Source organism: Rhinoderma darwinii, chromosome 4 (assembly GCF_050947455.1).
Source record: "Rhinoderma darwinii isolate aRhiDar2 chromosome 4, aRhiDar2.hap1, whole genome shotgun sequence".
Classification (NCBI taxonomy): domain Eukaryota; kingdom Metazoa; phylum Chordata; class Amphibia; order Anura; family Rhinodermatidae; genus Rhinoderma; species Rhinoderma darwinii.
In genome coordinates, this window is record NC_134690.1 from 219,009,980 (window position 1) to 219,034,093 (window position 24,114).

Sequence of the window (24,114 nt, forward strand, 5' to 3'; positions counted from 1 at the left end):
CCATCTCGAGAACATACCCGACCCCAATCCTGCATGGTGAGGCACACAACATGCGCGGCTCTCTCCATTGATTCCTATGGAAGTTACGTTAACAGCCGAGCCCGCTTGCAACATGAATGGTTGTACGAAATCCTATCGCAACCTGGATTGAATGGGTTTCCTAGGACATAAAGCTTAATTGTATACTGAAAAGTTCTGCAGCTATGTAATATACTTTGTGTATCCATCTCTGTTTGCGGTTAGTGAATGGAGGCTCCATTACAAGACAGCTCTGATAAACTGTACAAGTCGGGCACCTGTGTCAGTTGGACATGATCAGGCCTGGTTTTTAGCCTTACACAATTAAACATCCCTCTCGGCACCAAGATTACACATAAGGCCATCCAAGTCGACAGGTGGGCCAAACTTAATGTGTTTTTTTGTATCATTTGATACCTATCCCCCGCACTATATATACTCAGCGAGTATTACCTTATTTAGCTATTCCTTTCTATTTGACTTCTTCTCTTCAGTTGAGTCATGTGACCTCATTCTGACCTAATAAAATTTACAGCAGTTAATGTTGATAAGCGTCAGCCTCTTCACTTCCGGATTTATGGACTGTACCAAACAGGTTCTCCACAGAGGGGATACAGAAACTTATGTTACTAACTACTGATGAGCAGACACACAACTGTCACACAGTTACGCCCTGTTCACACAGAGTTTCTTGGCGCGTTTTTTGACGCGGAAACCAGAAAAAAAAAAGTTCGCAGGAAAAAGAAGCATCGTGCCCTTTCTACGGGTGTTTCCGTCTCTGACCTCCCATTGACATCAATGGGAGGCAGAGAAAGCGTTTTTTTGAGAGCTTTTCTTTTCCTACGGCGCTTAATGGCCGCGGCCGAAAAACGCAGCGAAAAATGCGGCAAAGAGTGCATGCAGGTCAAAATCTGCCTCAAAATTGCCTGCAAAAAAACTCAGTGTGATCAGGGCCTTATAAATCAGGAGGTTGAGCTGCGACTTCCTTCATTATAACTGTATGATAGTTATGTCTCTGCTTATCAGTAGTTGGTGACAGTTGTTTCTGTATCCCCTCCTTGGAGAACCTGTTTGGTACAGTCCATAAATCAGGAAGTGAAGAGGCTGACTCATATCTACATTAACTGCTGTAGATAGGTCATTATTATAAGAAACAGCCCTCAACCTGTATGGCTGAAAAAAGACACGTGTCCAACAAGTTCAACCAATGGATGGGAAAAAGGGAAGTGATGAAACAAAAATTCGACGCATTGAGGACCCTTGCACACGACCGAAGACTTCGTCCGTAATTGCGGACCGTAATTACGGATCAATTAAATTTCTATTAACCACGGACATCTTCCCGTATATTTACGGAAAGGTGTCCTGGCCATAGAAAGCCTCCGCAAAAGATAAGACATGTCCAATCTTTTGCTTTTTACGGACCGTGCTCCCATACTTTATATGGGAGCACAGGCCGAAAATGTGGAAGGCTGTCTGCGGCTGCCCGTGCCCGCGGACCGTTATTACAGGCACGGCCGTGTGCATGAGGCCTGACATAGGAGCGGGTATTTTTTCGTTCTAGGAAATTATCTAAGCCTTTTTTAAAGCCATCTACTGTGACCAGCTCCTGTGGTCCAGTTCTATATCACACAGTTATTCAAAAAAGATGACACCCTTATATCACGCAGTGCTCTAAAACAAACTGGCCTTAAAGGCTATATAAACATTTGAAGTAACATTATAAATATGTGTGTGTGTGTGTGTGTGTGTGTGTGTGTGTGTGTGTGTGTGTGTGTGTGTGTGTGTGTATAATGAGATTGTGAACAACTTCTGAATAGGTTTTTATTAAAGAATGTTTTACTTTTTGACATACAGCTTCTATGTATCCTTCGTACATAGAAGCTGTATCTTGCCGTCTAAGCCAAATCTGTCAGGTCTGCAGGACTGACAGCTTTGGTGAGTGCTGGACCTGCGTGTCTCTGACTGGCAGGATTCACCGGTTATTGATCACCTCTAAGTTCATGAACTTCAATGGTTTACCATTTGCCTAGAAGTACAAATCCAAGCCTCCTGCAGAGCTCTTACACTTGTATTATATGCACTGCAGAGCCCACTTGTAACACAAGTAAGAAAAAGAACAGGCATGTGGAGTTTCAAGGAATGCAATTATTTAGTGTTAGGTTTGGTACAATACAGCTAAGGGTCAATTGTCAGTTACGTTTCAAACATCAGATCTCAAGGTCTGACAACTGGTTCAATTTGCTCATTTGTTAAACGGAAGACCTCCAGAACTACACTTGGAAATAAAAAGGAATTCTAAACGAAAATAAAAATCAGTTTGTCGTCGTGCAAAGAGATGTAGGTCAGGTATGCAATCTTCTAAATTGGAGTTTTGGTCCAGAAAACCATCCTTTATTAAAGTAAAATGCCAGCCCTATGCGTTGTGTTTTATAAATACATATAGATGAAGTAGTAAGTGATTGAATTTTATAGACAGGATTATATGTAGCTGCAACATATAATAACATTGTATAGTGCAGTGATACATTTTTGCCCCATTCCCTTTTATTTTTGCATATTTTGTCAGACTTAAATGTTTCAGATCATCAAACTAATTTATATATTAGACAACGATAACCCAAGTAAACACAAAATACTGTATTTAAATGACAATTCATTTATTGAAGGAAAAATGCTGTTCAGCCCTACCTTACTAAATCAATCAATTAACCAAATTCAATTGACACTTAGGTTAAATTTAACTATCCACAACCCGGCGTGATTACTGCCAGACCGGTGGAATCCAGATATCACTTAAATAGAGCCTGTTTGGCAATGTGAAAAATGCTAGGTCTCAAAGAGCAGCACATGATGCCACGTCCTAAAAGAGATTCAAATGCAGTTGCCAAACACAGTCATTGAAATCTACCAGTCTGGAAAGGGTTACAAAGCCAGCGCTAAAGCTCTGGGACTCCAACGAGTCACAGTAAGAACCATTATTCACAAATGGATAAAACTTGGAGGAGTGGTGAACATTCCCAGGAGTGGCCGGCCTACCTAAATCTCACCAAGGGCGCATCAACTACTTCTCCAGGAGGTCACTAAAGAACGCAGATGAACATCTAAAGAACTGCCGGCCTCACTGATCTCAGTTACGGTCAATGTACAAAACTCCACAATAAGAAAGACACTGGGCAAAAATGGCATCAATGGGAGAGTTAGGGTATGTCACATGGTCTATTTTCAGCTGTTTTTCGGGCAGTAAACGCCCCAAAACATGGCTAAAAGTGCGGGGGCTTAATGTCTCCAAGCATCTGCCCATTGATTTCAATGGGAAAAATGGCGTTCTGTTCCCACAGGGTTATTCTATATGCGGTAGTTTTGAAAAACTGCCACGCAAAAAAACGCCTCATAAAAAGAAGTGCATGTCACTTCTTGAGCCGTTTTTGGAGCCGTTTTTCATTGACTCAATAGAAAAACAGCTAAAAAAACGGCCGTAAAAAACCACTGTGGACTGAAAAGGACCACAAAGTCTCATCTCACGTTTGACAAAAAAAAAACAACAATCTTTATAAATCTTTACCCTCAATAAATGGAATAATGTACAATCTGCATTTTGTCTTTATCTTTCTGCATGGCCTTTATCTTATATTAAAATTAATTGGCACAGAACTGTATGTCCTCTACCAAAGTGCCAAATCCATATATACAAAGCAACAAATATATTGTATTGCATCTGTTATACACAAATTTAAAGTTCAAAATTCACTTGAGGTAGTATGGAGGAACTCTAACTATATTAAGAAACTGTATCACCAGAAAAGCTTTGTGTACATTGTATGCGGTTACAGAAATGTACCTGCAGAGAAAACAAATCCTACCCCCACCCTGCAAGTACCATCATGAGAATATATTTGCCATTTTTAGCAGCCTGTGTTCTGTGAATAAATCATGCTGTGAGGCGGTTATGACTCCTTGGTATAACTAAAGCTATATCTCAGAGATTCTGCTTTTTCACTATGGAAATTTATATGCAGTGGTCCCTCAGGTTACAGTGGCTTCAGGTTACAATATTTTCAACATACAACAGTCTTTCTTGGGCCATTGTAACTTGAAACCACATTCAACATACAATGCCACCGATTGGCAGTCTGGTAGCGTCCCTCCCCAGTACAGTACTACATGCCCTATACTGTTCTTTACCTGCGCCAGGATGAGTTGCTCCTTTTGACACCGGATGAAGGCGGCTCCATGTTATATTTCTGGTACATTGTGTACTGTACAGGCGCCTGCCCTCAGTGTAGAAAGTGATAGCCCCGTAAAGGGAACCGGTCACTAGCATTTAACCTATTGAACTTTACTTATCCCTCACTGGCTGCTGCTTTCAAAAGTTAATTTCCGTTATCCCCTCTCCTAAACGCCCACACACGCACCCACGCACGTTGCTCTTGTGGATTGAATACGATATAAAACGGCTACGGTCATCGGCAGTGTACTATATTCACCAGAATGAAGCATAGAATATACAGAATAGGGCATATGTATCAAACTTGTCTCTTGTGATGCGACTCAATTTGAAAATTGTGCTCATCTGATGTAATACTGCAGGGCGGTGCGAATTTTGGATGAATCGTGATCACGTCTCTGTCACACCCTGGGGTTTCCCAATCACGGTTTATTACAACCTGGTCAGGGGTCCCCTAAATCAGCAGCAAGACCGATCACTTTTACAGTAGGGATGACAAAGCAATTTTAACCTGCTCAATGATGCTTGGCAAAACAGTCACACACCTAAGAAAGAATATAGCGTTTAGGATATAAAATTTCAGAATGTTCTACACCAAGCTTTTTTGAAATGGGAATAGTGTTTAGCATTGCAGTTTATTTAAAGAATTCTCTTGCATGAGAACATTTGATCATAGAAATTGTAATAAAACTATGTGATGAAAAACCTCTAAATATGTTGAGTTAGGAGGGAAAAAGGCTGCGAGTGATCACATTATTTAGCTTCTATAGGTTTAATATATCAGCACAGTGGAACTAACGTTTTGTAGCTAAACCCTTCAGTGGTTTTGGACCTGGCCTTAAATAACGGAGCAAAATACCCATTCAAATAAATAATAGTGTTCCAGCTGCACGGCAGCTAATCCGCTACAAACAACATTTCTGGCTAATGCCGGACATTGCCTGTTTAATACTCCCAGCAATTTGTCAAGAGTCAAACGTTACTGACTACAGAGCAGCAATATTAAAATAACTCTTCAATTATGTGTTTTGTGGGGAATTGTGAGCCATTAGTGAATAACCTCACTTCAATTGACTTTAAAGTCAGAAATTCACCAAGGAGACAAATCGATAGGCAATTCACTAAGCTGAATAACCTAAATGGGGTCTAGGGCTATAATTAACCCCCTCTGGTGGGATTAGTGAGTTAAACCATTTATTTAGGTCAAACATAAATAGAGGTTTTGAATGGTAAAGGGGGAGGGGAGGACGTAGCAATATACTGTCCTGTCCCACATGAAAGAAAATGGTTAGAACAATACATTAGAGACATCAGTTGACTATAAAACTAGTTTCATCTGTCGGTCTGCAAGATGCAGTCATCTCATAACCAAACACAACATGGACTCCCACAGAAATAAAAAAAAAGACATAACACTATATGAAATACATTCAAATGCAAACACTAGAACTTGTCTATTAAAAACACTAGTTAACTTTTTACTTTATAGAATAAAAAAACGAATTCTAGAATTTCAAGCAACTGCCTGTTTAGAAGTTAAATGTTTGGTCACGGTAGTTTTTTATTTTAATTTAAAAAAATAAAAATAAAATATTGAGAAATTAACAAGCAAGAATGCAATCCACACGAAACAATGAAAATACAAAAAGTTAAGGGTTTATATTTCATTGTACGTCCACATCCAACAATAATTGGTGTAGGTAAATAAAAAATGAGATAACTGAACATTGTTAGATCCTCATTACCTGTCTTTCACTAGGTCATATATGAACTGGTTAACTGACCTGAATAGTCTCCCTGATTCTAGCAGTATTTTTTCTTTTCTTGGACCCCCCCAGAAATAAGGTCCCCCCATTGTGTTAGCTCCCTAAATGCTAATTTGCTGTATTAGTCAATGGGGTGGAGCTAGCTTCCCTGCCTTTTATGCTGACCAATCAGCGCAAGGCAGCTTGAGTGTAGTTCACGCCCTGTAGGCCAACTACAGCAAATTAGCATAGGGGGAGTCAAACAAAATAGTGGGCCATATCTCTGGAACTGGGGTGCCAGGAAAAATAAAAAAAAGCACCCGAATCATAATCAACCTTCGACTGTTTTCAATGGTAAAAAACAGAGTAATTCATACAAGACTTAATTTTATACCGCGGTTTCAAAAAAATGCCTTGCAAAAAACACTCCTGGAGGCGTTTAGATTTTTTACACAAAAGCACTAAGAAAATACGCCTCAAAAATGCTTGCAAAAATCGTAAACGCTTTGAAAATCAGCTCCACAAACACCTGGATTCAGAGGCTGTTTTCTCTTGAAATCAACCTCATATTTTTAAGCCTGAACAAATGCCATGTGAACATAGCCTTATCCTCATATTTTAGTGAGTTGTGATATAACCGAGATAACCAGAAGTGGTGGAAAATCCGAGGAATGCGTGAAACCTGAGATGCAAATTATAATATTTAAAATGTTAGAAGCCAGACTGCTGGCAAAGGTCTTTAATATGGATATGATGTGTAAGGGGTCGTTCACAAATGTCCGGCGTCCTCTTCAGTTTACCTCCGGTGCGTTGAAGAAAAGTCGGAGGCAAACCAATGCTAGAACGGATCCCATAGCTTTCGATTATGATCTGTTCAGGCGCAGGGGACATCAGTTGTAGTGACGTACGGCACCACACCTCCCTGGGAGCCGGATCCAAAAAAGTTACCTGCAGCGTATTTGGTTCCGGCTCCAAGGGAGGTCCGGCGCCGTATCCTATCTACTCTAATTGTGGCCGGATTAACGCCGGGTGCTGCCGCATCCACCGTCCGGTAGAACCCGGAAGGTGGATGTGGGCTAGGAGCGGAATCGCCGGTCATAGCATTGCCGGGAATTCCGCTACTCCTGACGACTACCCTCTGGACGGTGTGCCGCTGCTCCGCGTGGCAGGGGTATGTCCCGCTGTCAACTGTGTTTACATCCTCAGGATGCAGACACAGTTGAACTTAATACTGAAGCAGGGAACGATCAGGTGCCTGCTTCAGAATGAGTTCAGAGCGGAGGAACAGAGGGAGCTCCTCCGCTCGCCGAGAATTCTCGGAGCACAGCGCTACTTTAAGCACTGTGCTCGTGAAAGCCCTTGAAATCACTGTCCATATATGGATAGTGACGTCAGTGGCTACTGATTGAGCGGAATCCCCGTTGCCGATGAGTTGGCCGGGTATTCCGCTCCCAGAGGAAACCCCTGAGGTTACTGTCCATATATGGACATTGACGTCAGGGGCTCCTGCTCAAGGAGTAGCCACTGACGTCACTGTCCATATATGAACATTGGCATCAGGGGGTCCTCCAGGAGGGAATCCGCAGACACAGCGCCGGCGATGCTGTGGTCGGGGATTCCGTTCAGGGAGTAAGCCCTGACATCACTGTCCATATATGGACAGTGGCGTCAGGGGGTCCTCCAAGAGAGGATCCCCGGCCACAGCGTCGGCAAAGCTCTGGCCGTGGATTCCTCTGCTAGAGGGAGCTTCAGTGGCACTATATACAGGGGAAGGGGGATAAGCACTATATACAGTGTGAGTGGTGCTATCTATAGGGGGCGCTATATGGCACAATCAACATGGGGCACCATGTGGCACAATCTACATGTGGTGCTGTGTGGCGCCATCTACAGGGGGTGCTGTGTGGCATTATATACAGGGGCTACTGTGGCATTATATACAGAGGGCACTGCGGCATTATATATGGGTGCATGTGTGGCACTATATAAAGGGGGGTTTGTGGCACTATATACACCGCATTCCAAATTATTATGCAAATGTCATTTTTCGCTGATTTTACTAAATAGTCGATGCAAATGACAGTCAGTATAATCTTCAAGCCATCAACCATTGGAGTATAATGCGAATTTTATTGAACAAATCTCCTAATGATAACAGATTTTTTTTTTAGAAGTAAAAAAACTCAAAATGCAATGTTTAAAATTATTATGCACAACAGAGATCAAAACATTTTAAAGATTGTAAAGAGAACTAAAATGGTAATTTGTTGAATTTGCAGCATCAGGAGGTCATATTTACAGAAATCAAAAGCTCTTTCAATCAAAAAGAACTTAACAGGCCAAGTTACATGTTAACATAGGACCCCTTCTTTGATATCACCTTCACAATTCTTGCATTCATTGAATTTGTGAGTATTTGGACAGTTTCTGCTTGAATATCTTTGCAGGATGTCAGAATAGCCTCCCAGAGCTTCTGTTTTGATGTGAACTGCCTCCCGCCCTCATAGATATTTTGCTTGAGGATGCTCCAAAGGTTCTCAATAGGGTTGAGGTCAGGGGAACATGGGGGCCACACCATGAGTTTCTCTCCTTTTATGCCCATAGCATCCAGTGACAGAGGTATTCTTTGCAGCATGAGATGGTGCATTGTCATGCATGAAGAAAATTTTGCTACGGAAGGCACGGTTCTTTTTGTACCATGGAAGAAAGTGGTCAGTCATAAACTCTACTTACTTTGCAGAGGTCATTTTCACACAGTCAGGGACCCTAAAGGGGCCTACCAGCTCTCTCCCCATGATTCAAGCCCAAAACATGACTCCGCCACCTCCTTGCTGACGTCGCAGCCTTGTTGGGACATGGTGGCCATTCACCAACCATTCACTACTCCATCCATCTGGACAATCCAGGGTTGCATGGCACTCATCAGTAAACAACACGGTTTGAAAATTAGTCTTCATGTATTTCTGAGCCCACTGCAACCGTTTCTGCTTGTGAGCATTATTTAGGGGTGGCCGAATAATAGCTTTATGCGCACTTGCAAACCTCTGGAGGATCCTACACCTTGAGGTTTGCGGGACTCCATAGGCACCAGCGGCTTCAAATACCTGTTTCCTGCTTTGCAATGGCATCTTAGCAGCTGCTTTCCTAATCCTATTAATTTGTCTGGCAGAAACCTTCCTCATTATGCCTTTATCTGAATGAACCCGTCTGTGCTCTGAATCAGCCACAAATCTTTTCACAGTACGATGATCACGCCTAAGTTTTCTTGAAATATCCAATGTTTTCATACATTGTCCAAGGTATTGCACTATTTCACGCTTTTCGACAGCAGAGAGAGATCCTTTTTCTTTCCCATATTGCTTGAAACCTGTGGCCTGCTTAATAATGTGGAACGTCCTTCTTAAGTAGTTTTCCTTTGATTGGGCACACCTGGCAAACTAATTATCACAGGTGTCTGAGATTGCAATGATCCAAAGAGCCCTAAGACACAATACCATCCATGGGTTTAATTGAAAAACTAATAATTAAATGTTTATGACACTTAAATCCAATGTGCATAATAATTTGGAACACGGAGTACAGGGGGGTGTGTGGCACTATCTAAAGAGGGCACTGCGGTATTATCTACAGGAGTGTGTGGCACTATATACAGAGGGCACTGTGGCATTAGCTACCGGGGGTGTGTGGCACTATATACAGGGGGGGGGGGGGTGCGGCACTATCTACAGGGGGCACTGCGGTATTACCTACAGTGGGTGTGTGGCACTATATACAGGGGGGGTGTGGCACTATCTACAGAAGGCATTGCGGTATTATACAAGGGGGTGTGGCACCATCTACAGAGGGCACTGTGGTATTATCTACAGAGGGAACCATGGCATTATCTACAGGGGATGTGGCACTATATACAGAGGGCAGTATTTCATTATCTACAAATGAAATTCATCGGTTTTTTAAAATTTGTCAATAACGGAACGGATGCAAAGCGGACAACCTAAAACTGACCTAGATGGCGGTTTTTAACAGCCGACACCCGAACCCTGTTGTGTGAATCCCTGCGTGATTTGGGGAGGGTAGGAGATGCAGGCTGGTATTGGGTAGCTGTAAAGGCGTAAGAAAAACTATCTACTCCCTGAAGTTATGGCTAGTGTTTGGCGTCTTTTCAGGCTCCCATGGCTGCTTTGAAGATCTGATCTGAGGTGAGGTCAGTGGACAGCAGCTGCCTTCTGAGCTCTCTCTCTTGGCGCTGCACTGAATATGACACACGTGACTTTACAATGTGTGTGTCAGACTTCAGTGTAGCGCCAAGGCCGGAGCAGAGGAGGAGAGCGCTGACCTGGTACACAAGTATCTAATCTATCATGTATCCAATCTATCACCAGCTATGCACCACTCTTATAAAATTGGCACATTTTCAGAGCCTAGACTACCATTTTGTGGACCATTGTGGTAAAAACTGATGTTAAAAACGGATGGAAAAAACTGATGACAACTAACGACAACTGATGGTTTTGTAGTAAAAATTGTGAAAAATGGCCACACAGCCCCCTGTAGATAGCACCCCACCCTGTTGACAGCGCTACACCCCCCTGACTGTAGTTAGCTCCAATGGGGCTCCCTCTAGGCGTGGAATCCCCAGCCAGAGCATTATCTACGCTCGGGCTGGGTATTTCTCTGCTGGAGGAGCCCCTGAATTTACTGCCCATATATGGACAGTTACTTCAGGGGCTCCTCCAGCAGAGGAATCCACGGCCATAGTATCAGCAACACTCGGACTGGGGATTCCTAGACGTAGCCCCAATGGAGCCATCTATAGGGGGTGGGTGGCACTATCTACAGAGGGCGTGGTCGCACTATCTACAGAGGGCACTGTGGCACTATCTACAGAGGGCACTGTGGCACTATCAATAGAATGTTCGAGCAGGGGTCTCAAAAATGCGGCCCACATGTGACCCCTGAGGCTATCATCTGCGAGCCATGGGGAACCGAAGCTCACTCAGAAGAGAGAGCAGGCCGAAGGAGGAGCTCACCGGTGTACCTTCAAGACATCATGAAGGCCGCAGTCCATTTCATGCACCGCTGGATTGTTGGTGATAGGTGAACAATGGCCACACAGCCCCTTGTAGATAGTGCAACTCCGCCCTGTAGATAGCACCCCACCCTGTTGACAGCGCTACACCCCCCCCCCCCTTACTGTAGTTCGCTCCAATGGGGCTCCCTCTAGGAGTGGAATCCCCAGCCAGGGCATTGCCGACGCTCGGACTGGGTATTTCTCTGCTGGAGGAGCCCCTGAATTTACTGCCAATATATGGACAGTGACTTCAGGGGCTCCTCCAGCAGAGGGATCCCCGGCCCAAGCGTCGGCATCGCTCTCGCTGGGGATTCCACTACTAGAGGGAGCCCCAATGGAGCGTCGGCAAAGCTCTGGCCGGGAAATCCGGTCAAGGAGAATCCCCTGATGTCACTGTACATCTATGGACAGGTTCTTCAGGGGCTCCTCCAACAGAGGAATCCACAGCCATAGTATCGGCAACACTCGGACTGGGGATCCCTAGACGTAGCCCCAATGGAGCTATCTACAGGGGGTGGGTGGCACTATCTACAGAGGGCGTGGTGGCACTATCTACAGAGGGCACGGTGGCACTATCTACAGAGGGCACGGTGGCACTATCTACAGAGGGCACGGTGGCACTATCTACAGAGGGAACGGTGGCACTATCTACAGAGGGCACTGTGGCACTATCTACAGAGGGCACTGTGGCACTATCTACAGAGGGCACTGTGGCACTATCTACAGAGGGCACTGTGGCACTATCTACAGAGGGCACTGTGGCACTATCTAAAGAGGGAACTGTGGCACTATCTAAAGAGGGAACTGTGGCATGAACTAAAAAGGGGCTGCCCAATCTCGACATACTTGTGTCTGCCAAACGCTACCAACTGAGCAGCTAGAATGCATTTAGCCACACTTAGGCCCCATGCACACGACCGTAAAAATAGTCCGTAATTACGGACCCATTCATTTCTATTGCCCATGGACACCTTCCCGTATTTTTACGGGAAGGTGTCCGTGCCGTAGAAAGCCTCGGTAAAAAATAGAACACGTCCTATTTTTTTATTTTATGGACCATGCTCCCATACTTTATAATGGGAGTATGGTCCACAAATGCAAACTACTTTACACGGCCGGCTTGTCCCGTAATCACTGACCGCGATTACGGGCACGGTCGTGTGCATGGGGCCTTATACAGGAAAACTGGATTGTTAAAATAAGCAAGTGGAGTAAACTCGCAAATTTCCAGTAAGACTAAACCTAGCGGTATTATTATAGTAATGTAGTATTGTTATAGTAATGTAGTCGAATTATTATAGTAATGTAGTAGAATTATTATAGTAATGCAGTATTAGGGCTCGTTCACACGCTGCGGAATTGGCGCGTTTTTTCCGGACGGAAAAAACGCAGAATACGGTAGCAGCATAGTGGATGAGATTTAACAAATCGCATCCACATGCTGCCTAAAAATTTGGAGCAGAAATTGACCAGCGGTGCGTATTTTTTGGACCGCAGAAGGTCAATTCCTGCCATGGAAAGTGTCGAGAATTTCTGCGTTTTTCAGAGATGTCTCCATCGCCTAACATTGTGAAAAACGCAGCAAAATCTGCACCAATTTCTGCCATAAAAGCGCAGGAAATGGTGCGTTTTTGCTGCTGTGGAAAAGCCTCTGACTTTCGATGGAATTGCTGCAGAAATTTTCTGCAACAATTCCATTGTGTGTGGACAAGCCCTTAAATAGCAATGTAGTAGTATTATTATAGTAATGTAGTATTGTTATAGTAGTTCAAATAACTAATTAATTAACAGTCATTTTGTATTGTATCAAATTTCAAAGCAAAACGGCCCGTCAACTTCACATTTTTTTTCTATGTGTGGTCCATTTACCCGGCCGAGTTTGAGACGCCTGGGTTAAAGGAACATGACAAAGAGTTCAAGGTGTTAACTTGGCCACCATCTCAATCTGTGGGACACACACACACACACACACACACACACACCTTGTAGTTTCCTTCCTGACACCATCATAAGAACGTAGCACATTTACAGCGTCTGTGTTTGCTGAATGTAGCAAGTAGAGAGAGGCAGTCTGTGCATTCATCAGCATCAGTTTTTTTTGTCTCTCAAGTAATTACAACTGATGCAAAAATTATCAGTTGCCATCAGGCTTTTACACAATTTTTACCAAAAAAACCATCAGTTGTCATCAGTTTTTACCACAAGAGTCCACCAAGAAGATAGTCTAGGGCAGGGGTCTCAAGCACGCGGCCCGCATGCGGTCCCTGGGGCTGTTATCTGCGGCCCGCGGGACACAGAGCCGCTAGACTCTGGAATTCCCTGACATCGCTGTCCACATATGAACAGCGATGTCTGGGGCTACCCCAGAGCCGGAGTCCTGTGCAGAGCGCTAGTATCGGCTCTGCTCCGGGACTCTGTGGAATTCCCTGACATAGCTGTCCATATATGGACAGTGTGTCAGGGTCTTCCCCAGAGCGGAGTCCCGAGCAGAGCGCTAGTATCGGCTCTGCTCCGGGATCGCTGTCCATATATGGACAGTGTGTCAGGGTCTTCCCCAGAGCGGAGACCCAAGCAGAGCGCTAGTAGAATTCCCCAGAGCAGGAGTACCAGTGATGTCAGGACCACAGCTGGAGAACCAGGAAGAGCCTACTAGCGCTCTGCCCGGGACTCCAGCTCTAGGGTTGCCCCTGACATCTCTGTCCATATATGGACAGTGATGTCAGGAGCAGAGCTGGAATCCCAGGCAGAGTGCTAGAAGCGGCTCTGCTCCGGGACCAGCTCTGGGCAAGCCCCGGAGGGCACTGTAGCAACATCTGCGGAGGGCACTGTGGCAGCATCTGCGGAGGGCACTGTGGCAGTATCTGCAGAGGGCACTGCGGCAGCATCTACAGAAGGCGCCGCCAACTGAGCTGCCAGACTGCATTTAGCGACACTTAAACTGGATTGTTGAAATAAGCACGTGGAGAAATATCTCAAATTTTAAACCTAGCGGTATTATTATAGTAATGTAGTATTCATTTTATAGTAATGTAGTATTATTATTATTATAGTAATATAGTGTTATAGTAGTTCAAATAAGTAATTTATTAACAATAATTTTGTGTTGTATCAAATTTGAAAGTAATGCGGCCCGTCAACTTCACATTTTTTCTATATGCGGCCCACTTACCCTGCCGAGTTTGAGACCCCTGGTTTAGGGTCTGAAAACGTGGCAATTTTATCAGAGTGGTGCATATCTTGTGATAGATTAGATACATGATAGATTAGATATTTGTTGTGTACCATGTTAGGGCTCTCCTCTGCTCCGGCGCTACACTGAAGTCTGACACACACATTGTAATGTCACATGTGTCATATTCAGCGCAGCGCCAAGGCCGGCACCAAAAGGGAGAGCCCAGAAGACAGCTGCTGTCCACTGACCTCAGATCTTCGAAGCAGCCTGGTAAACCTGCATAAGACACCAAACACAAGCCCTAACTTCAGGGAGTAGCATCTCCTACCCACCCCACACCAAGCAGGGATTGCTGTTACTATTCAAGCAACTGGGTTCGAATGCCGGCCAGCTACGTCAGTTTTTGATTGCCGTTTTGCATTGGTTTTGTATCCGTTCCGTGTCAGTGTTTTCCGTTTTTGACAAATTTTTAAAAACAGATGAATTTCATGTGTAGATAATGAAACACTTCCCTCTGTAGATAATGCTGCAGTGCCCTCTGTATATAGTGCCATAGACCCCCCTATAGATAATGCCGCAGTGCCTTCTTTATAGTGCCACACACCCCCTGTATATAGTGCCGCAGTGCCCTCTGTATATAATGCCACAGTACCACATGTAGATAATGTCACACAACCTCCCCTGTAGATGGCGCCACACAGCTCCCCTGTAGTTGGCGCCAAACAGCGCCCCTGTAGATGGCACCACACAGCGCCCCTGCAGATGGCACCACACAGCGCCCCCGGTAGATGGCGCGACCCCCACTGTATATAGTGCTACCCGCCTTCCCCTGTAGATAGCGCCACTGAAGCTCCATCTAGCAGCGGAATCCCTGGCCAGAGCATTGCCTACGCTGTGTCCGGGGATTCCCTCACAGAGGACCCCCTGATGCCACTGTCCATATATGGACAGTGACGCCGGGGGTTACTCCCTGAACAGAATCCCCGGCCACAGCATTGCCGTCACTGTGGTCAGGGATTCCCTCATGGAGGACCCCCTGACGCCATTGTCCATATATGGACAGTGATGTCAGTGGCTACTCCTTGAGCAGAATCCCCGTTGGAGACTCTGGCCGGGGATTCTGCTCCAGGAGGCGCCCCTGACATCAATGTCCATATATGAACAGTGACCTCGGGGGTTTAATAATAATAATAATAATAATAATAATAATAATCTTTATTTATATAGCGCCAACATATTACGCAGCACTTTACAATTTAGAGGGAACATGAAACAAACAATATCAGACATTACATAGTGACAAAGTTCATTTACAATTCAAACCTGTGGAGTGAGGACCCTGCTCGCAAGAGCTTACAATCTATGAGGAAATAAGGGAGACACAAAGTGTAACAGTGTTTGTTCTGTACAATGGTCCGGCCATTTTTATACACATGCGGTGGTAACATGAAGCTGCATGAGCCGGTCACCAGCCAGTATCCGTGTATGACGGACATGAAGAGAAGGAGTGTGAGGGAATCTTATTCTGATGACTAATCTAAAAGGAGGGCCAAGGAAAGGAGTCAGATTAGGGAATGTTATAGGCCTGTCTAAATAGATGTGTTTTCAGGGCACGCTTAAAACTGTGGATATCGGGAATTAATCGGATTGTCTGGGGTAGCGCATTCCAGAGGACGGTTGCAGCACGAGAGAAATCTTGGAGTGGGAGGTTCGGATTATGGAGGATTTTAATCTAAGGTCGTTGGCAGAACGTAGAGCCCGAGTAGGGTGGTAGACAGAGATGAGGGAGAAGATGTAAGGAGGTGCAGCACTGTGGAGAGCTTTGTGGTTGAGAGTAATAAGTTTGAATTTTATTCGGAAGGGGATGGGCAACCAGTGCAGTGACTGGCACAGATTAGAGGCATTGGTGTAGCGGTTGGTCATAAAGAGGAGCCTGGCTGCTGCATTGAGGATAGATTGGAGAGGGGAGAGTTTGGTGAGGGGAAGGCCGACTAGTAATGAGTTACAGTAGTCAAGACGAGAGTGAATCAGAGAAACAATGAGAGTTTTGGCGCTTTCCTCCGTAAGAAAAGAGCGGATTCTGGAGATGTTTTTGAGGTGAAAATGATAGGAGCGTGAAAGGGATTGTATGTGAGGAGTAAAGGAAAGATCTGAGTCAAAAATAACCCCGAGACAGCGGGCGTGCTGCTTAGGAGTTATAATAGTGCCACACACAGAGATGGAGACATCAGATTTAGGGAGGTTAGTAGATGGTGGGAACACAAGGAGCTCAGTTTTAGAAAGATTTGTTTTCAGATAGAGAGAGGACATGATGTTAGAGACAGCGGACAGACAATCACTGGTGTTCTGTATTAGAGCAGGGGTGAGGTCACGGGAAGAGGTATATAATTGGGTGTCATCAGCGTAGAGATGGTACTGGAAGCCAAATCTGCTGATGGTTTGTCCAATAGGAGCTGTGTAGAGAGAAAAGAGAAGCGGACCTAGGACTGATCCCTGAGGAACCCCGATAGCAAGAGGAAGAGGAGAAGAAGAAGTGGAACCAGCAAATGACACACTGAATGAGCGGTCAGAGAGATAGGAGGAAAACCAAGAGAGAGCCACGTCCTTAAGGCCAATAGAGTGGAGCATGTTAAGTAGGAGTTTGTGGTCTACAGTGTCAAAGGCTGCAGAGAGATCCAGAAGAATCAGGAGAAAGGATTCACCGTCCGATTTAGCCGCCAAGAGATCATTTGAGACTTTAGTAAGGGCAGTTTCTGTGGAGTGTAGAGTGCGGAAACCAGATTGTAAGGGGTCTATAATGGAGTTAGCAGAGAGAGAGCGGATAAGGCGAGAGTAGACCAAGCGTTCCAGGAGTTTGGAGATGAAGGGCAGATTAGAGACTGGTCGGTAGTTAGCAGCGCTGGATGGGTCAAGAGTTGGTTTTTTCAGTAATGGGTTTATAATGGCATGTTTAAAAGCAGAGGGAAAGATACCAGAGGAAAGAGAGAGGTTAAATATTTTAGTCAAGTGACTAGTGACAGCTGGGGAGAGGGACTGGAGGAGGTGTGAGGGGACAGAATCACTAGGGCAGGTAGTAGGACGAGAAGAAGAGAGGAGCCTAGAGACTTCTTCAGTTATTGGGTCAAATGCTGAGAGTGAAGAAGAGGGAGTGCGGGAGGGAAGGGGATCGATGTTACTAGGGGACTGGGACATAATATCATGCCGGATGTTGTCAATTTTAACTTTAAAATAAGTGGCCAGGTCTTCAGCACAGAGATCTGTGATCGGCGTCTGCACTTTAGGACTAAGGAGGGAGTGAAAAGTATCAAAGAGGCGTTTTAGATTATTAGATAGTGTGGAGATGAGAGAAGTGAAATAGACTTGTTTGGCTCGGTGAAGAGCAGAGTTGTAAGTTTTGAGCATAAATTTGTAATGGAGGAAATCTGCATCCAAATGCGATTTTCTCCACAGTCGTTCGGCACATCTCAAGCACCGCTGAAGAAAGCGGGATTGAGGCGTGTGCCAGGGTTGTCGTCGTCTTTGTCGGGTGGTTCGGAGTGTAGGGGGGGCTGCTTCATCCAATGCATTTTTGAGAGTGTTATTGTAAAGTTTGGCAGCCAGATTGGGACAGGAGAGGGAAGAGATAGGGGACAATAAGGACTGTAGACTGTCTGAGTTTCACAGTGTTAATGGCATGTAGATTTCTGTATGTCTGATACGTAGGGATGACCTGAGAATGCAGAGAATATTTGATAGTAAAGGAGAGAAGATTGTGGTCAGAGAGCGGGAGAGTAGAGTTAGTAAAGTCAGAAACTGAGCAGACGGAAGAAGACCAGGTCAAGCGAATGCCCGTCTCATGTGTAGGAGAGTTAGTAAGTTGTGACAGACCTAGGGACGAGGTTAAAGATAGAAACTGGGAGGCAGATGGGGAGATTGGGTTATCAATGGGGATGTTGAAGTCACCAATGATGAGTGGGTGTTTCAGAGGATAGAAATTGTGGAAGCCAGGCAGCAAAATGATCCAGGAATTGGCGGGGTGAGCCCGGGGGGCGGTAGACAACTGCCACTTGGAGGGAAAAAGGGTGAAAAGAGTCTGAGGGTGTGGACTTCAAAAGAGGGAAATGTGAGTGAGAGGACCGGGGGAATGACCTGAAAAGTGCAGTGTGGGGAAAGAAGTATACCTACTCCTCCACCCTGCCTGTTCTCAGGTCTGGGGGCATGAGAGAACTGGAGACCACCATAAGATACAGCAGCAGGGGAAGCAGTATCAGACAGGTGTAGCCATGTTTCCGTAAGAGCCAGAAGGTTGAGAGAGTTAGAAAGGAATAAGTCATGAATAAAGGTGAGTTTGTTGCACACGGACCGAGAATTCCAGAGAGCACAGTTAAAAGAGACAGGAGAAGACATACAAGGAATGGTAAGATGATTTGCAGGGTTTCTATGTGTGGCAGGTAAGTGGTTGAGCTTGGCAGAAGAAAAGGGAGGACCAGGGTTGAGAGATACAGTGAAGGAAATAAGTATTTGATCCCTTGCTGATTTTGTAAGTTTGCCCACTGTCAAAGACATGAACAGTCTAGAATTTTTAGGCTAGGTTAATTTTACCAGTGAGAGATAGATTATATAAAAAATAAAAAAAGAAAAAGAAAAATCACATAGTCAAAATTATATACATTTATTTGCATTGTGCACAGATAAATAAGTATTTGATCCCTTTGGCAAACAAGACTTAATTCTTGGTGGCAAAACCCTTGTTGGCAAGCACAGCAGTCAGACGTTTTTTGTAGTTGATGATGAGGTTTGCACACATGTTAGATGGAATTTTGGCCCACTCCTCTTTGCAGATCATCTGTAAATCATTAAGATTTCAAGGCTGTTGCTTGGCAACTCGGATCTTCAGCTCCCTCCATAAGTTTTCGATGGAATTAAGGTCTGGAGACTGGCTAGGCCACTCCATGACCTTAATGTGCTTCTTTTTGAGCCACTCCTTTGTTGCCTTGGCTGTATGTTTCGGGTCATTGTCGTGCTGGAAGACCCAGCCACGAGCCATTTTTAATGTCCTGGTGGAGGGAAGGAGGTTGTCACTCAGGATATGACGGTACATGGCTCCATCCATTCTCCCATTGATGCGGTGAAGTAGTCCTGTGCCCTTAGCAGAGAAACACCCCCAAAACATAATGTTTCCACCTCCATGCTTGACAGTGGGGACGGTGTTCTTTGGGTCATAGGCAGCATTTCTCTTCCTCCAAACACGGCGAGTTGAATTAATGCCAAAGAGCTCAATTTTAGTCTCATCTGACCACAGCACCTTCTCCCAAACACTCTCAGAATCATCCAGATGTTCATTTACAAACTTCAGATGGGCCTGTACATGTGCCTTCTTGAGCAGGGGGACCTTGCGGGCACTGCAGGATTTTAATCCATTACGGCGTAATGTGTTACCAATGGTTTTCTTGGTGACTGCGGTACCAGCTGCCTTGAGATCATGAACAAGTTCCCCCCATGTAGTTGTCGGCTGAGCTCTCACCTTCCTCAGGATCAAGGATACCCCACGAGGTGAGATTTTGCATGGAGCCCCAGATCGATGTCGATTGACAGTCATTTTGTATGTCTTCCATTTTCTTACTATTGCACCAACAGTTGTCGTCTCCTCACCCAGCGTCTTACTTATGGTTTTGTAGCCCATTCCAGCCTTGTGCAGGTCTATGATCTTGTCCCTGACATCCTTAGAAAGCTCTTTGGTCTTGCCCATGTTGTAGAGGTTAGAGTCAGACTGATTAATTGAGTCTGTGGACAGGAGTCTTTTATACAGGTGACCATTTAAGACAGCTGTCTTTAATGCAGGCACCAAGTTGATTTGGAGCGTGTAACTGGTCTGGAGGAGGCTGAACTCTTAATGGTTGGTAGGGGATCAAATACTTATTTCTCTGTGCACAATGCAAATAAATGTATATAATTTTGACTATGTGATTTTCTTTTTTTCTTTTTTATATATATATAATCTATCTCTCACAGGTAAAATTAACCTAGCCTAAAAATTCTAGACTGTTCATGACTTTGACAGTGGGCAAACTTACAAAATCAGCAAGGGATCAAATACTTATTTCCTTCACTGTATGTCCCCTGCAGCTAGTAGCAGGAGAAAGGAGAGAGACAGCAAATGGAGCGGAAACAGTTTCCTCTAGGAGCGGAATACCCGTCCAGATCATTTGAAATGGTGATTCCGCTCAATCAGTAGCCACGGACGTCGCTGTCCATGCTTAAAGTAGCGCTATACACGGGGGATCCTCAGCGAGCTGAGGAGCTCCTTCTGCTCCTCCGGTCTGAACTCATTCTGAAGCAGGGACCTGATGGTTCCCTGATTCAGTACGAAGTTCAAGTGTGTCTTCGTCCTGAGGTCGCCGACACAGTTGACAGCGGGACATACTCCTAGCCGCCCGGAGCAGCGGGACTCCGCCCGGAGTCCGGGACTGTCCCACTGAATCCGGGACAGTTGGGAGGGTAGTCGTCAGGGGCTCTGTCTGGAGCGGAATCCCTGGCAATGCTATGACCGGGAATTCCGCTCCTAGCTCACATCCACATTCCCGCCGAGTGCTGCCGGAATCCCTTCACAATTAAAATACATAGGCTACAGCGCCGGAACTCCCTGGGAGCCGGAACAAAAAACGCTGTTGGTAACGTTTTTGGATCCGGCTCCCGCACAGGTCCAGCGCCGTACGGAGTCACAACGTATGTCACCTGTGCCAGGACAGATACCATAGAAAGCTATGGGATCCGTTCTAGCATTAATTTCCTTCGGCTGTTCTGCAACACGCCGGAGGGAAACGGACAGGGGCAACGGATATATGTGAACGGACCCTAATGCATATTGTGACAACCTCTCTGCTCTCTTAATTCACAGTGAACAGAGCTTGTTTTCCTCAAACAGAAATGTAGCCAAGATGCATTTGACCACCTTGTGGATAGTTTATATGATTTTAGATTTACCCTACAGCTCTATTTTCAGATCACTACTGCTGCACTCAGGGGTTATTTGGTTAATTATGCTTGCCTTTCCTAAAGCTTTATGCTTCTGGTTATCATTAATTAATAATTATAGTAATTCCTGGAATTATTTTGCTTTCTTGCCCATTCCCCAGTTTTTTATTATTAGGAATGTCCATATTCAGGTAAATTCCTTATGTTACCAAATGAATATGCCAGTTGTCCATTAAGATGCTTATTTTTAACAATATCCTTTCAACATTTATTAATTTGCACAATTAAATAACGCAACACAATAACACTTACTGTACAGAAATATAAAGTTATTTTAAGGTCTTATTAATTCTATGTACTCAATAGGCGATACATCAACCAACTTTATTAAGTCTTCATAGTCGGTCCATAACATCTAACAGCGAGCAAATAAAACAATGCTAAACTATACAACATGATGGTAAATGTCTTTAAAAGCATCCTGGTGGCAGACATATTGCTGTGGGCATTCTTACATCAAGAAACACATGGTTGTGACACTCCACTACAATTGCATGGTTCACAGCTGTAGATTTCCCATGGAAGACAATGCAGCCACAGCGAAGGTACTGCTGGGTAAGACCAACACAACTGTCAGTGCTCAAGGGCCTTGACATACCCCCAGACCTGACATCCTAATTTTGTCACACTGTGTATTGCCATGAAAAAGGGGCTAGGGCGAAAAAAAAATAATATAAGAACAGAGCTGAGCTTTTAATAGTCCTGCTACCCCGCTGTGCTGCCCTGGGGTGATAAAAGAGGATGTTCATACTAATGTACCATTATTGTGAAACAGGCTCTGTAATTGTGGCGGTGGGTGGAATCCAACCTTTATCTGACCAGTATTGGCAATGTCTCCAACACAGGCACAAAGCCCTTTTTCAAATGACTCATACACGGGTGAGTGCAGAAGTTTAGCATGTAGTTTTTTGACAGACATCAAGATCACTGGATGCATAAATAGAGTCACCAGCCGTTCTTGTCCTCTAGTTCACAAACCGTGGAGGTGACCTCTATATTCTAGATTTACACAGCTATCAGCATGTCTCCTAACAAAACCAAGTTATTACTCTGAACGCAGGTAGGTGATAAAACCGGTGAATTTACTGTCTATATTGAATTACCACAGCATGATCAAATATCAATTGCTAGTTTATGTAACACAATTCCATATTGATTTGGGTTCCAAAATAAAATATTCAAAATGTATTTGGTTTCACGGTGCCGAATAAAAAGAAGCAAATGTGGTCTCTAAATTAGGGGTTCCTTCATTTTACACCACAACCCTATCCGCTATGCGTGGCAGCATATTGTGCTCTGTGAAATACAGAAGCTAAATAGGACATTAAATATGACTGGTCTGTATCTAGCTCCATTTTTCTATTTTAATTCATTAATTTATTATTACTTCTATTCCCATATTGCAGATACAAATAATGATCTATAGTAGTAAAGATACCAGTATTCGACATAGGTCTCTGTCTGCAATGAAGCATGAACTGTAAAACATAATGCCTTGTAAGTTGATCTAAATTGACAGGATCATTTTGGATTTCTTAATAAATAATGGTGAGAGAGGATCAGGTTGTGCATCAGGTCATCTACTGACCACACTGAAGCCACTGAGACAAAGATAAAGTGATAATTAAACAAGTTTTTTTATTGTTGTGTTTTTTTTTTAATAACTCCGCACAATACTGCCAACCAGTGTATACGTCAGCTGATCAATGATCGGCTTGTCACCATGTCCCAAGTAGAACCTTTACCCCAGGACCCATGAGCCTTTAGCTATGAAACCGCAAAAAGGAAAAGTACTTTACCTTTGTTTCTTCTAAACGTAGAGCATCCAGCAAATAGTGAAGTAGTTCCTGGCTATCTTGCTGCTGGAAAGTTTTAAATCTAGGGGCCCTGTAAATGATGGAAATTCATTCAATATAAAAGTACTGTAGAAGAGCACAAGTAGCACTACATCAAAAGCTCAACAGTTAATGAGAAGTCCATCCCATCTTAGAAGAATACTCTCCAGTTATTGTGCAACTAAAGACTTCAATGGAATGCTGGAATTTGTGGTTTCATAACCACCTGAGAGCCACAAGTTGCAGACCACTGATACAAATGTATAAAGTGAAACAATTAACAATGAAATATACGTAAAGCAGATACATAATATATGTGAGCACAGGCATCACATATTAAAAGGGGTTTTCCGGTCCCTAAACATTAGGAATAGGACATCAATAGCTGATGGGTCGGGCGCCGACTCCTTGGACCCCTGCCGATCAGCTGCTTTGAAGGGGGTGCAGCGCTTTTTACGAGCGTTGTTGCCCCTTGATTTCGACTTGCTCACTATGAATCGTCGACACGGATGTGTGTTGACCATGCACAGTGAGCAAGTAGAAATTAAGTGGAAGCCGCACTGGTACAAGCACTGCACCCCTTTAAAAAAACAGCTGATCGGCGAGGGTCCCGGGAGTCGGACCACGACCCATCAGCTATTGCTGGCCTATCCTGAAGGTATCCTGAGGATAGGCCATCAATTTTTAGAGTCTGGAAAACCCCTTTAAATAGTGTAAGACAGGCATTGATAGCCTCCCAATGAACTACTCTGTTGCTAGGTCTGGGAAGTGTAGTTCAGGGATGACATCATTAAAACAGTAAGTTACTGCATGCATAGGACTTCGTATAGTCTCTTTCACAGAAGTCAATGGAGTGTGCAGCTTAAGCTGGCCTTACACATTAGGGTATGTTCACACGTAGTCAACAAAAACGTCTGAAAATCCAGAGCTGTTTTGAAGGGAAAACAGACCCTGCTTTTCAGACGTTTTTTTACCAACTCGGATTTTTCGCGGCGTTTTCACGCCGTTTTCGCTGCGTTTTTTACGTCCGT

At 44.4% G+C, this 24,114-nt stretch overlaps 1 protein-coding gene across 6 annotated transcripts in view; it reads right to left on the reverse strand.

The window, feature by feature from the left end:
• USP45 (ubiquitin specific peptidase 45) overlaps positions 1 to 24,114 on the reverse strand; it is a 132,387-nt gene that overhangs the window by 32,416 nt on the left and 75,857 nt on the right. For all 6 annotated transcript variants that reach the window (XM_075862198.1, XM_075862197.1, XM_075862201.1 and 3 more), the window contains exon 9: positions 23,048 to 23,135. In XM_075862198.1, coding sequence (XP_075718313.1) covers positions 23,048 to 23,135 — 88 coding nt within the window. The remainder of the gene's footprint in view (positions 1 to 23,047; positions 23,136 to 24,114) is intronic.